General features: G+C 43.6%; 2 protein-coding genes across 3 annotated transcripts in view; both read right to left on the bottom strand.

Moving 5' to 3' along the window:
- Window positions 1-12,751, bottom strand: part of LOC116294041 (uncharacterized) — a 43,575-nt gene that overhangs the window by 3,843 nt on the left and 26,981 nt on the right. The gene's annotated exons all lie outside the window — the stretch shown is intronic.
- Window positions 3,745-7,139, bottom strand: LOC148910006 (uncharacterized). Its single transcript, XM_089033159.1, has one exon. It carries the CDS (start codon window positions 6,827-6,829, stop codon window positions 4,397-4,399), a length of 2,433 nt encoding a protein of 810 aa, XP_088889285.1. The 5' UTR covers window positions 6,830-7,139; the 3' UTR covers window positions 3,745-4,396.

The raw sequence follows: 12,751 nt of genomic DNA, 5'->3' as shown, positions 1-12,751 counted from the left end.
CCAGGATTAGGTTTGCTTTGTTCAAACGGAAGTTCTCAGCGTTGGTTTCGATGGGTGCCGTAGTATGGTAGTTTGGAATATCAGGATACAACTGAGGTGCCGATGGTATAACATCCATTATATATACTAATGTACGACGCTTTTGGGAATGACATTGAGGAGCAGCCACGTCACGACAACCGGGACTACTGGAATTGGAGAGCATTTAGGAAGATGTTTCCACATGCAGACCCCAGTAAGTTTGAGCGTAGACCCGATGGGATTTACTTTAACGGCTCCAGGATGTACAGCAATGAGGATTTGAAACCTACGCTGGTCGATCAGATAGACAATCAGCTAAAGCATCCACAACATAAGCCTAAACCCGCGCATGTCGAACCTAAACCCAGTTGGTCAAAGGAATTATCGTTTGGTACCAGTACTTATCCGATACCCGCGGTTCCATTTAATGAACATCCAAGCCCGGACCTAACGTTGAACATGCGGGTCTCTAACAACCATTTCTTTCCGTTAAAGGTGCGAGATATCTTCAAAAACGTACCCATTGTTCATACCACCGCTAAGGAATCTCACGAATGGTTAAGTGGTCCTAACATGCGATACTGGCCACAGCAATTAAACTTTGCGGTTTGGTGTGCCACTAGCGGCTGCGGTGTAAGTGCAAACTTGATGAAGAATTCAATATTCATGTTTCATTTTCACTTCACGGTTAGAAGAATACTACATGAGATGGGCGTTACTGCATTGCCAGGAGATGCTGCGTTTTATCCTAGAGATAATAAATACGATGTTCCAGCCTATGACAGGCTTTGCAAGAAGTTCGGTGTTATGGGAAAAGACTTTAGATGCACTGCGGGTGCTAACAATGGTTTGGGTCACATTTGGGCGTATTGGGGAATTGGCGGACACGAGCTAAGTGATAAGGAAGTCCATGCATTGCGGCTACAGTGGAACACGGGCTATCATAAGGAAACTCACGACAGTAGCACCTTCTTCGAACCAAATGCTAAGACCACTAAGGTAGTTAGAGACGGGCCTCTGTTCAAAGACGAGGGTGGTAAGTATGCAGGGGCTAATCCACTGATTATTAAGATTACCAACGACGAGCAAACAAAGCAATACCTTAATTTCATACCCCCAGAAGGTAAAGGACTAACTAGAGCCGGCCTTGCCCGGTTGAATCGCAGCATAGAAGCTTACGTGTATTCTATCCTCGGAGCTCAGGTAAACACCCGATCTAGCATAATTGGGAATACTGTCGCCGCAGAAGAAACGCGAGCTGAAGCCTTGATCTTATTCGAAAGTTCAATCTTGGAGGGTGACATTAGCAAGGGCGTACAGCGTTACCAACTAGCTATACAAAATTCTAAGGCAAGGTTGGACTATGCAGTAGCCCCGGGTTGTTGGTTAATGCCTAGTAATTTATCTATAAATACTGGCTCCGTAGTAGGATACAACAACAAACTTCAACGAGCTACTAAGGATATGAAGTTTGGGGTGAATGACGTGAACTCTGATACTACCAAGGGCATTCCTCACTTCGTAGAGAAGCCAAAGAAGGTACACGCAGAAAGACCAATTTCCAAGCCCACAGCCCAAAAGAAGGCCCATGTTATGCCTACGATACCTGAGGAATATGACCATAACTTACTAAAAGCCGGCTTAACAGCTGCAAGCATTGGTCTGAGCTATTACATATGGCGATGAACAACCCCTACGTAGCCGGAGTAGATTGCGTTTACACGACTTACACAGGTGAGAAAAAATACACCCAGGCATCTTGGGTTGATGTCACGGGGATGTCCGTAGACTTGAACTACTCAGGAAAGAAGCTGATAATATGCAGTATTTGCATTGGTACGGACAGCCATGCCAACGTCGGCTTCAGGTTCCTGGATGACAATGGCATACTGCAGCCTATGCGCGCGAAGACGAACAACAGGGAGCCTGCGCATTTCTCCGTAGAGCCGCCAGCGAATAGCGCCGAGAATCTCTCTGTTTGGACTTTACACATGGTTGCCGATTGCCATGGGAAGGTAAAGCTACAGATAAGAGTAGACGATACGGGAAAGGTTACGGTAAATAGCATAGAGGATCAAAGAGATAAACCTTATAATCACGCAACCATTAGCACTTTGACGGTGATGAGTCTCTAGAAGGTAACTTTGTTACCTGGAATATATGAATCCGCATCAGAAGGAAACTCGTTACGTTCACTATTTGGAGGAAAAGAACCATGTCGAATCTACTGCTTGGAAAGACACTGGCATGTGGGTTGAAGTTGGGGGCGCTGCGTTGGTTATCTGCACCATTAGCATTAACACAGGGTCGGGTGCAAATGTGGGGTTTAGGCTCGTCGATGAAAATGACGAGCCCCTTCTTCCTTACCGAACTTCGACGAACACTAGGAAAGTTGCTCATTTTTCGATGGAGCCCTACACGATATCAGGTGAAGACCTAACGCCGGTGACTTTTCACATGTTAGTCAATTGCAAGTATGCTCGGCTGCAACTCCTTTCTGATGATGGTGGTACTAGGATAAATTGCATAGGTAGTAATCCGCCTAATGAAGTCTGGAATCATAAGCCCATTTCTACCGTGAGTGTGTTGCCGTTGGTTCCGAATTACCAGGGCGGCGCCAATACTGTCTTTCATTATCCTCAAAGCAGGGCACCGCCCGACGAGAAGGACAAGATCAACCCTTCATCTTCTTCAGGAGTACCACCCCAATAGCTACGACCAAGATCCAAATGTTATTCCCCACGAACTTCAACAGTTCGCCGCCGGTCCTAAGCACCAAAGAGATGACAGAACCCAGCAGCCCGGGCAAACCAGCCGCCATCTTCTTCCCTAAGTCCGTTAGTCCTTTACCTAATTTCTTTACTCCTGCGCCAGTGGCCTTAAGCGCGCTTAGAATCACGCCTACTACGCTTGAAATAGCGACTGCAAACGCTAGCGGTACGCCATACTTTACCAAGGCCTTTTTTATCTTTTCCTTGGTGGTAAGCCCCAACTCCCGCTCCAGACCTTCTCTTTGCTTTTGTAATTCCGCAACCCTTTCCTGAAGGGTTTCCACTTCCCTTTGAGCTGCTTCCCTTTCCTCTTCGGGACGAGTTTGGTCATTAGTGATTTCCTGCTGCCGCTCTATTTGCCCCTCTAGTCCAGTAGCTTAATGCTTAAATCGTGACCGAGGTGACTAAAGCACCAAATTTGGCACAGAACTTCGTTTTGATGTAACAAACGATTTCAGAAGGGGTGCCCAGTGAAACGAGGTCGGGGGGTCTGATTTCACTCCAAAAGGGGGAGGGGTGGGGTATTTCTCTTAAACTTGCTATATAAAGTAAATTGAATATATTAAATTCTTTGAAATAGTAATTTAAGCACTCAACTCCATGTACAGAGCTTCGTTTTGATCTAAGAAACGATTTACAAAGGACTGATTAGTTATATGAGGTCGGGGGGGTCTGATTTCACTCCAAAAGGGGGGAGGGGTGGGGTATTTCTTTTAAACTCGCTATATAAAGTAAATTGAATATATTAAATTCTTTGAAATAGTAATTTAAGCACTCAACTCGTGTACAGATCTTCGTTTTGATGTAAGAAACGATTTACAAAGGACTGATTAGTTATATGAGGTCGGGGGGGGGGGGGGGGGGGGGGCTGATTTCACTCCAAAAGTTTGAGGGTATTTCCTAAAACTGTCTATATAAAGTAGTAAAAATATAAATAAAAGCCATACGGTAATGATAAAGTTGATGAATAGCTCCTCATTAAAATAAACAATTTAAAAGGGATATCCATTGGTTTTGGGATGGGAGTGGAGGGGAATGTTTTTTAGAGGGGAGGGTATGAGACATTTTCTTCTTGAAATATACCTTTTCAATCTACTAATTAAGATATCTTTTCAACGCAAGATAGTTTTGGGTCTTACATATCACTCAATGTTATTTGCTGTGAAGCATTCGGGACATGCTGCATGGCTGGAGGGATATGATCTGGACCTGTTAGATCGAGAAGGAAAGCTTACCTCATCATATTACAGGTTAGCTAGTATTGGTGCACCCAGCGGAGCAATAACAAAGCTCTGTGCACGAGAGATTCGACTTCACACATTTGCATCGGTTACTGCAGCCTTTTTTGCATCCACATCTCAGCAGCTCGGCGCAGGCTTTTGACGCATCGGGCAGTGCACTCCAAACAGGATCCCAAGTCTTCTTCATGGTCCACCCCCAGCCTTCTGGCCGGGGAATGTTCTGCTGGGCCTCCATACAAGTTGTCCAAATCCCTCCCTGGTAAATAGCTCTTCGTGTGTGCTGTAACAACGCTTCCTTAATATGATTAAAAGTCAAATTAATTATTTAAGACCAAGTGATGTATTTCTCAAAAACTAATGCAGCTAGTCAGTTACGAGCAGCAAAACCTCTTGTACTTGTCTTCTTACCTGTGTTGGTGGAATATGTTCCAAGTTTCGGTTTTGCTTGGTGAACAGGTGACGTCGTGATTCATTGACACAACTGGTTGAGCTTGATTTGTCATACATGACCACAGTGAGACGTTCAAGAGTCTTGAAATGGGGTGACATTATGTCGATGGCATCAAATGGATTCTCCTTAATATGAATGAATGCATCGGTTGCTTCTTCATATGATTTCCAAGCCCCCCAAGCAGTCTGCTTCCCCCTACCAGAAAACGATGAAGTCGTATCACAGCCTGTAAAGGCATGGAAGAGTGGTAGGGCATTAGCCTTTCTCTCACCAAGCTTCTCGCAGATAGCATTAATATGGTAGCACCGATAGTACTTTCCCATGCCAAAGCCAACCCAAATATCAAGAGGGCCATAACTTCTCATCAACTGATAAAAATGTCCAGCAATGATTACGATAACATCAGTATCGACTGTGCGAACAAAAATGGATTTCTCGCCGTTTCTTAGGGCGTCCAGGATGTGTACAACTATCCTCGTGTCAGCTTCTTCCTGGTCACACACCTGCATGACACTCTCCCCACCTGACGTGACATTCACTCCTGAGGTGATATAGATCTTCTTGCCTTCATATGGGCAAACAAAGCTTCCAACTCGCTCTGACAAAAGTGCAAAGAGTTCTTCCTTATTTGTCGAATCAAGAAGAAAGTTTTTCCAGTCTCGAGGAAGTTTGGTATTCCCTCCAACTTTCTTTCTTCTGCCTTGACCTCGTTTCTCTCGTGTGGCCTCTTTTAAACTATCAGAACGGTACTCATCCCAAACGACATCAACTCGCTTTGACGAATGAAGCTCCCGAGTTAAGAAAGGTAAAAATACTCTTTCGACATACTGTGAAAACGTAGACGCCGGCCCAGGTAGCAATGCATGGACAAGAGCAGCACCATCAAAGATTTTTGTATCATAACTGGCTGGCGGGTCTTGCTGTGATGGTACTTCAAGGCATTTTAGAAGATCTGACTTCTTGCCGAAGCGCATTTTACCAAACTGAGACAATGATGGTGGATATGGCTGGTTCTCGTGTTTGAAGAAATCTTCAAGGTCTCCATCCCGGTTCTGACTGGCAATATATAGTCGACTGAACAAGCTACAATCGCTTTTAAGTACAGACAATTCCTTCGATGTTTTGGAGGAGGTTTTTGGTTTCTGGCGCTTGAACAAAGGTAAGGAATTCTTCTTGATCGGGTCGTTTATAGACACCTTCTTCTCTACGATCACATTGTGGACATAATCCTTGTATTTCGCGGATCCGATATCTTCGATTGTGCGCACAGTTATCGCAACAGATTCGTTTGCACAGTCGCGAGAGTCTAAAGCGATAAGTTCAGGAGAATCATCGATGAAGGGATTACCCATTTCAGAGATAGTGGCAGAGAGGTTTTTCACTTGCTTTTGAAAAAGTTTCTGCGAGGAGAGGCCTTGATCATGATGGGCGTAGCTACTTTCTTCTTCATTATCATCGTAATAAGGCAGGTCTACTTCAAACTCCTTGAGAAGTCTAGCCAGCTCAGGACCTGAAACCATCCATCTGGCAAAGGCTCCAGGGTTTTCTGTCAACCCAACGGCTCCCCCAGAACCCTTAACAAGAGCATTATTTTGCTCGTGTGCTTGGTCAACTGGAATGGAAGAGAACTTCTTCGCAGTTTTCTGGATAACCCAAAACTGTGACAGCTGCTGCTTGATTTCATCTGGCAATAACTTCATATCTTGAATGAAGACGGGCACCCATCGGGAATAGTTCACATGGTCTAACGCAAAAAACCACGGGGTTAATGCCTCCAGTACTTCTACAAAAAGATCAAACTTCCTTTCGCGGTGAGCTTTTATAAACACCAGGATCTTGATTTCCAGTTGCATTATAATATCCCAGAACTGAAAGGTAGGACTCTTCTTCATCATATTGGACCTCCATGACGCAAATGAATCTTCATCATCAAAATCTTCTGCTGATCGAAATGCATCTCTCTGCAGCTTGAAAAGAGCAACCACTGTGACCTGATGAGCATGTCTCGTTCGTGCTAGGTGAGACACTTTTAAGAAGGATTCTGACGTTCCAGACGACGCAACTCCGGCTTCTGTTAGCGCACTGGTCCAACCAGACCCATCGAGTAGATCGCCGCATAGGGCCCACAGAGCCATTTCAATGTGAAGGCCGCCTAGCATTGTTACATACATATTTTCGCCATATCTGTCCGGCCATTGCCACTGAATATACTTTGAAATGGCGTAAAGTGGTTGATCAATTGTCAGTACAGGAACCTGGTCTGGATTAAGAAACGATGTTGTGTTACGCAAGAGATCCATACCATGCTTTATCATTGATACCGATGCGGCTTTTTCATTGAACATTGGTAGAAGACTAGATATAGCAGGGTGTTCTTTGCTTGACTCTATTAGCGCAGCGTGATAGCCTGACCATGATACAAAGCTACCCTTGACAAGATTGCTTTCTAAGAGAGAAATACTTTGTTCAATCCAGCACTTTTCTTGTTGAACTTCACCAATGAGGTTTCCATTGGTTTCATGTGGATTGTTATTTCTGGTGTTAAGAGTAATTTTGGAAGTATTGATATTAACTGCTGGCACCGTCGCATAGTTGTCAGGAAGTGTAAAATCTTTTTCAAGATCTTCTTCTGACAGAGATACTGCAGGTCTCGATATCCCTGATTTACCCTCAGTTGGAAATTGAAACACGCTTAAAGCAGTGCCATGAAAAGAACCTTGCGATGTGGTCGAAGAAGGGTTGTGATCGATATTGTCAAGTGCCCCAACTGTGTAAAGTCCATGACGTAGATTTGAGGGGCAAACAATGTTTTCAGCTCTAAACTGTCTACAAACTGATGATGCTAATCCATTTATAATCTCTGTAACCCTGTCGTAGGAAACACTTAGGCCTAATTGGTACAGGCTATCAACCAGCATTCTACTTCTGGTAAGAGTATGAATATTCAAACCCACATATATAGGGAGTGGCGGTTCTCGTGATCTGAAATGGCGTTTCTTTTTACTTGCTTGAGAGGCGCCTTTCTTGGAATTAAAAATTATCATCTGCGCAATTGTTAGACATGCTTGTGAAACATCTGAGGGTTGATCTTGGATGTTAGGCCCATTTAAGAGCAGGGATACAAAATATAACAAGTTGGGTGGTACGCTGTCAAATTGACATCCTTGCGTGAAGGTCCCTGAGAACTGAAAACCATCATTTTCAAACATTTCTCTTCTGATTAGTTTTGCCACACTCGTGAAATCCAGGGCCTCTGACTGAAAGTCTCGTGATTCTAGCTCCCTTTTCAAAAGTGATTTTAGAGCGTCACTGAAAATTAAGATAACATTTCTACCATCTGACTGCTCCTTGAGATCTTCACAAAAGTGTCCAAGAATTTGATTCTTCAGACGGGTCTTGTTTACAGTCTTGACGATGTCGAATGCCTGCAGACGCTTAACATAGAGCTGATGGAGGTCAGAAAGCTTAAAGATACGAACGCCATTTTCTGCTGAATATTCCATATATGATATCAGTTCCGAGAAGGCTCGTGCTTCAGCAATTAATTCGCTTTCACCAGAGGAATTTTCAGCAGTACCCTTTTGCAGCAGCGACCTGTATCGGTTCTTGAAAGACTTCATGCAATTTCGGTGATATTTCGCTTCGCTTGCAATCATATCTGTGCCAGCCAATTTGGATAACAGCTCGACGTCCTCAAGCTCTGTGGCCATCATTTTCACTGTCTCATCTACTGTAAAAGTCGTCACTTGATGGAGGTCTTCATTTCCATCTCCACAGAAGATACAGACATCCTTGTCACAAGCATGACGTTTTGACGCTCTTCTGTCAGTTTCGGCGCCACCATCGTCACTTTTTCTTTTCTGTGCTGACAAAGCTTTATCCAGCTTTGTTTTTGAAAACTTTAAATGACATGATTTGTGCCAACTGGCTTTGTTGTTAATAAGGCATTGGGCATTCTCATCATCGTCTTTGAATGCCAATTTTATAGGTAAGGAATTGGCTTCTCTAAACTGAGATACGGTATGCAGAAATGTTTCATATGCATTCAAAGCAGTGCCATCATGAAAGCTATTAAGAGGGCATCGTAGTGGCTCTGAAGGCCGTTTTTCTTGACATATGCAACACAATGACCAGTCCATACAGGCATGAATTGCTGGATAAAATATCAATAAATTATAATAATTCTGCTGGTTTGTCAGCATTAACTTGGAACTATTCATTTAGAGTGATTACACTAAGCTATTACACACTAATAATCAATTATTATTTAAGAGGTTAAGTGCAATCACTCTACCTTATTTAACTAGGCAAATGCAATCAGGTGCAAAAAAATATTTTCAAGTTCGTCTGCTAAAAGTAGTCTGACCAAAAAAATAATGTCAAATTCTTAAACGAGTCAACCAAAAATTATGTATCTTACCTTAGAAGTAAATAAGAGATTGTTTAATGAATATAATGCTCTAACACGAGCAATTTTTCAAGGTTAATTTTGAAACTTTACAGTCTGTGTAGTGACGATCACGATCAGTTAAAAAGACAAAATGGCCGCCTTAGTTTGTGATTTGTAGAGAAACTCTGCTGACCAGTTTACTGCAGCTTCACATTATTTGATGAAAAATACTCATAACTTTAATTTGCAGTATAATTTTTAAAACTTTTTTTCCAAGAAAACATTTAATAGCTTGATGTATTCTAAGAGAAATTACTGTAAAAATAAATATTCTTTAGCAGTACTTATACGAAACCCTTCCTGAAGAAACTCTCCCACCCCTTCCCCCAAAAAGCCATTACCCCTTCCCTCCCATCCCCAAACCACTGGATATCCCTTTTAAATTGTTTATTTTAATGAGGAAGACTATTCATCAACTTTATCATTACCGTATGGCTTTTATTTATATATTTACTACTTTATATAGCGAGTTTAAGAGAAATACCCCACCCCTCCCCCTTTTGGAGTGAAATCAGACCCCCCGACCTCGTTTCACTGGGCACCCCTTCTGAAATCGTTTGTTACATCAAAACGAAGTTCTTTGCCAAGTTTGGTGCTTTAGTCACCTCGGTCACGATTTTAGCATTTTTTGGGCCTAAGCAACTGGACTACTCCAAGTCTTCGACAGCCTGTTGAAGTTGTCGTATTCGTTCCTCCGCCACTGCCTTGTCCGCCATTACTTGCCTTTCTCTGTCAACAGACTCCATTAATTCTTTTCCTAAGCGCTGTAGTTCTGCGTCTTTTCCCGCCGATTCATTCAAAGCAGCCCTTAGCTGATTTCTTGCGCTGCTTTTTTCTTCTAGCAGCTTAGAGAGCCTAGCTCTAAAGTCTGCAATTTCGGCGGCATGACTCGCAGTAGTTAGCCTACCCTGTTTCATGAATTCGTCTTCCAATTCTTCTATTCTTCCCTGTAATGCCTGGTTTTCCTCCCTAACAGCATCAAGGTGATCAGTGATACCGCCTCATTCCTTGGTTGCTTCATCAAGGCTGCGCGTAAGGTCGTCGATGGTTATGTTATTTTCATGTATTTCCTTCTTAAGCGCTTCCTTTTCAGCTCTTACCTTTCGTAGGTAACTCACCAAGCCTCCAACCTCGTCACTATCGTGCGACTGCTGAGCTTCTTCGAGTTGATCCTTCTTTTCCTCTTCGAGAGGTTTCTAATCGTTGAAGTTTTTCTTGTTGCTTACTTAGTAATGCGGTTGCAGATCTAAGGGCCTCTTGGTAGCTTGGGTTCAAAAGGCCCTCGAGATAGGCCTTTTGAGCAACTTTTGTTTCCTTTTGAGTCAAAGTGCTTAGCATCGTCAAGTTGGGCGTTCCCAGCGCATTTGTGACTCCTTTTGGAAGCTGGTTGTTAAGCAGGTGGGAATTCTTCCTTTGATACAGGTTATACCATTTTGCCCTGCCCGATTCTCTAACTTGAACCTGCCCTTTGTCTCCTATTTGGAAGTCCAAAAGAGCCAGGTTTAGGCTTGGGTATCGTTCTCTTAGGTCCTTGATGAGGTCCGCTATTAAGTCCGACCGCACGCCAAGGGATTCCATTTGTAAGTATTCTGGAATGGGCGTGTGGGGGTTCTTAGACCTAAATTTGTCTCTTAAGGAACGCATAGCATCGCGGGCCCTGACGCCATACTTGCTTAGCAATTTATCAAAAAGGCCTCGAGGGTCCACATTGTCATCAGGAAGCAGGGTCTCGTATTCTTCGTCGTTAATGTCGACTTGGCCTTCTTCGGTGGTGGGGTCAAAATCCGTTCCTTCTACTTCCATTATATATGATAAGCGCAAAGTTAAACCCCAACGTATTACCTAAGCAGGTTGGCGGGCTAAAAGCAGAACGCACCTTTCACCGGGTCACATTCACGCCCAGCAGCGCAAAGCCAGGAGAAACCTTGTATGTAGGCGTTCCCCGCCTAACGGATAACCTAGTATTGGTTCCTGGCACGTTAGCGCTAAGGTTCGACTTAGCGGTGCAGTCTGACCCCACAGACGAAAGGATTATCGTCAATAACGTGGGCCGCAACCTTGTCTCTAAGATGAGAGTCAAGTTTGCCGGGGAATCCTTGCTGGACTTAAACAGGTACGATTTGTACGCTACTTACAAAGATTTGTGGTTGACTGCGTTTGACCGCGCGCAAAGGATAGAACAAGGAATTGGCAGTGTTATCCTACGTAAGGTTCGCATGCCTACGAAAACGCAACCTACGGACTCCAGCGGGGAAACGGCCGTGGCCAAGGCAAAGGAACTAAAGACGGTCTATGGGACTAAGTATGTCATACCATTGGACTTCGAAGTAATTACGAGTCATGGTGTGTACTACCCCAGACAATTAAGTGAACTACAGTTCGAAGTAACTTTAGCAGATGTCAACAACATAATTGGCGGGCTAAGCTCTGCGCCTAGCACAACAGCCCCATACTCCATCGCCAACCTAGAGCTGCAATACGAAACAATATACAGTGAAGAGCTGGCTCGTAGCGCCGGCATGGAATACAGCTCGGGGAAGGCATTCCTATACGACCATGTAGTGATGTACAAGACGTTTAGCTTCCAAAATAACGGCCCCGAGGTAATCAATGAAAGCATTAACATACCCCGAAGGAGTCTCACTGGGTTAATGGTGCTGTTCGCAAAGACGTATACCGCTGGCGGTAGAGACTCTGAGGCGTTCTTTAACCCCAACATTACCAACGTAGATGTTAGTATTAACGGGGTACCTAACAAGGTCTACTCCCAGGGAATAAAGCCTGCAGACGTGTACAGGGAGGCAATGCGTAAGTTTGGCGACCAGGTGAGTCCTGAGGAATTCTTTATGGATAAGTATGCCTTATGGATCGATATGCGCACCACCAATGATGAATCCATGCACGGTCAGGGCTTGCGTCTGGTAAACACCCAGGACGGTATTACTTTGGAGATTAAGTGCACCAAAGGAAGCGGTACCGACTTCAAAGTGAACACGTATATCTTCGTCGTGTCTGACGCGCAGCTTAGCGTAGAAATGAATCAGCTAAGGAGTGTTGCGTATTGAAAAAGTTAAAATATCCTCTTGATATACCATGTTGCGCGTCTTCGAAAACAACGATACCAAACTACAATGCGCGGCGCAAGGCGACAAAAGTAGTAGGGTAGGGGCAGAACGAGCCCTTTTTTGGACGGGGAAGGACGGGGAAGGACGGGGAACATTAATTATTCATCGCATATTAGCATAAAACGACGGGTAGGTATTGTTTCGGGTTACCATGACGACCAATTGAAGTCATAACACTATTGTTGACCGGTATGAACAAGTCTTTTGTTTCAGGATTCGAGGACGGGGACGAGCACATCCATTGTTTATTAAACCATTACCACTAAATGACGAGCAGACTATTGTTTATTAAATCATTACCATAAAACGACGGGTAGGTATTGTTATGCAAGTTTGTGCAAGTCTTTTGTTTAGCAATCCAATTTATAGAGCGCGGGGATTTTGAACTTTTAACTCCAAAACTCAACCAAGCAAGCAAGACCTAAAAAATTTACTTTTGAGAAACGCAATGGCTACGTTATTCCAGTTAGGCTCTCGAGGATATTACGCTACCGTCAATGAATTCAAAAGACTCATGAAAATAAATGTTTTTTTGAAACAATATTATGTGTTGAGCAAATTCATGATAACATCCTTCCATAATTCTTTTAAAAGCAAACACCAAAGTTCAGCATTCAACCAAGTGTAAATCTTCCAAACTCATCAAACTCAAGAAATACTTCGAGCATTTGCTGACTTTTGTATCCAACACA

The sequence above is a fragment of the Actinia tenebrosa genome, unplaced genomic scaffold (assembly GCF_029948245.1).
Source record: "Actinia tenebrosa isolate PJP-AT-01 unplaced genomic scaffold, QUT_ActTen_1.0 PGA_scaffold1__47_contigs__length_23844297, whole genome shotgun sequence".
Classification (NCBI taxonomy): Eukaryota; Metazoa; Cnidaria; class Anthozoa; order Actiniaria; family Actiniidae; genus Actinia; species Actinia tenebrosa.
The sequence above is the reverse complement of the archived record's forward strand: the minus strand, read 5'-3'. Positions and strand labels throughout refer to the sequence as shown.

What these genes read in the sequence shown, in the direction of transcription:
- LOC148910006 (XM_089033159.1), bottom strand. Translation starts at nt 6,829, where the DNA reads ATGTTCAATGAAAAAGCCGCATCGGTATCAATGATAAAGCATGGTATG.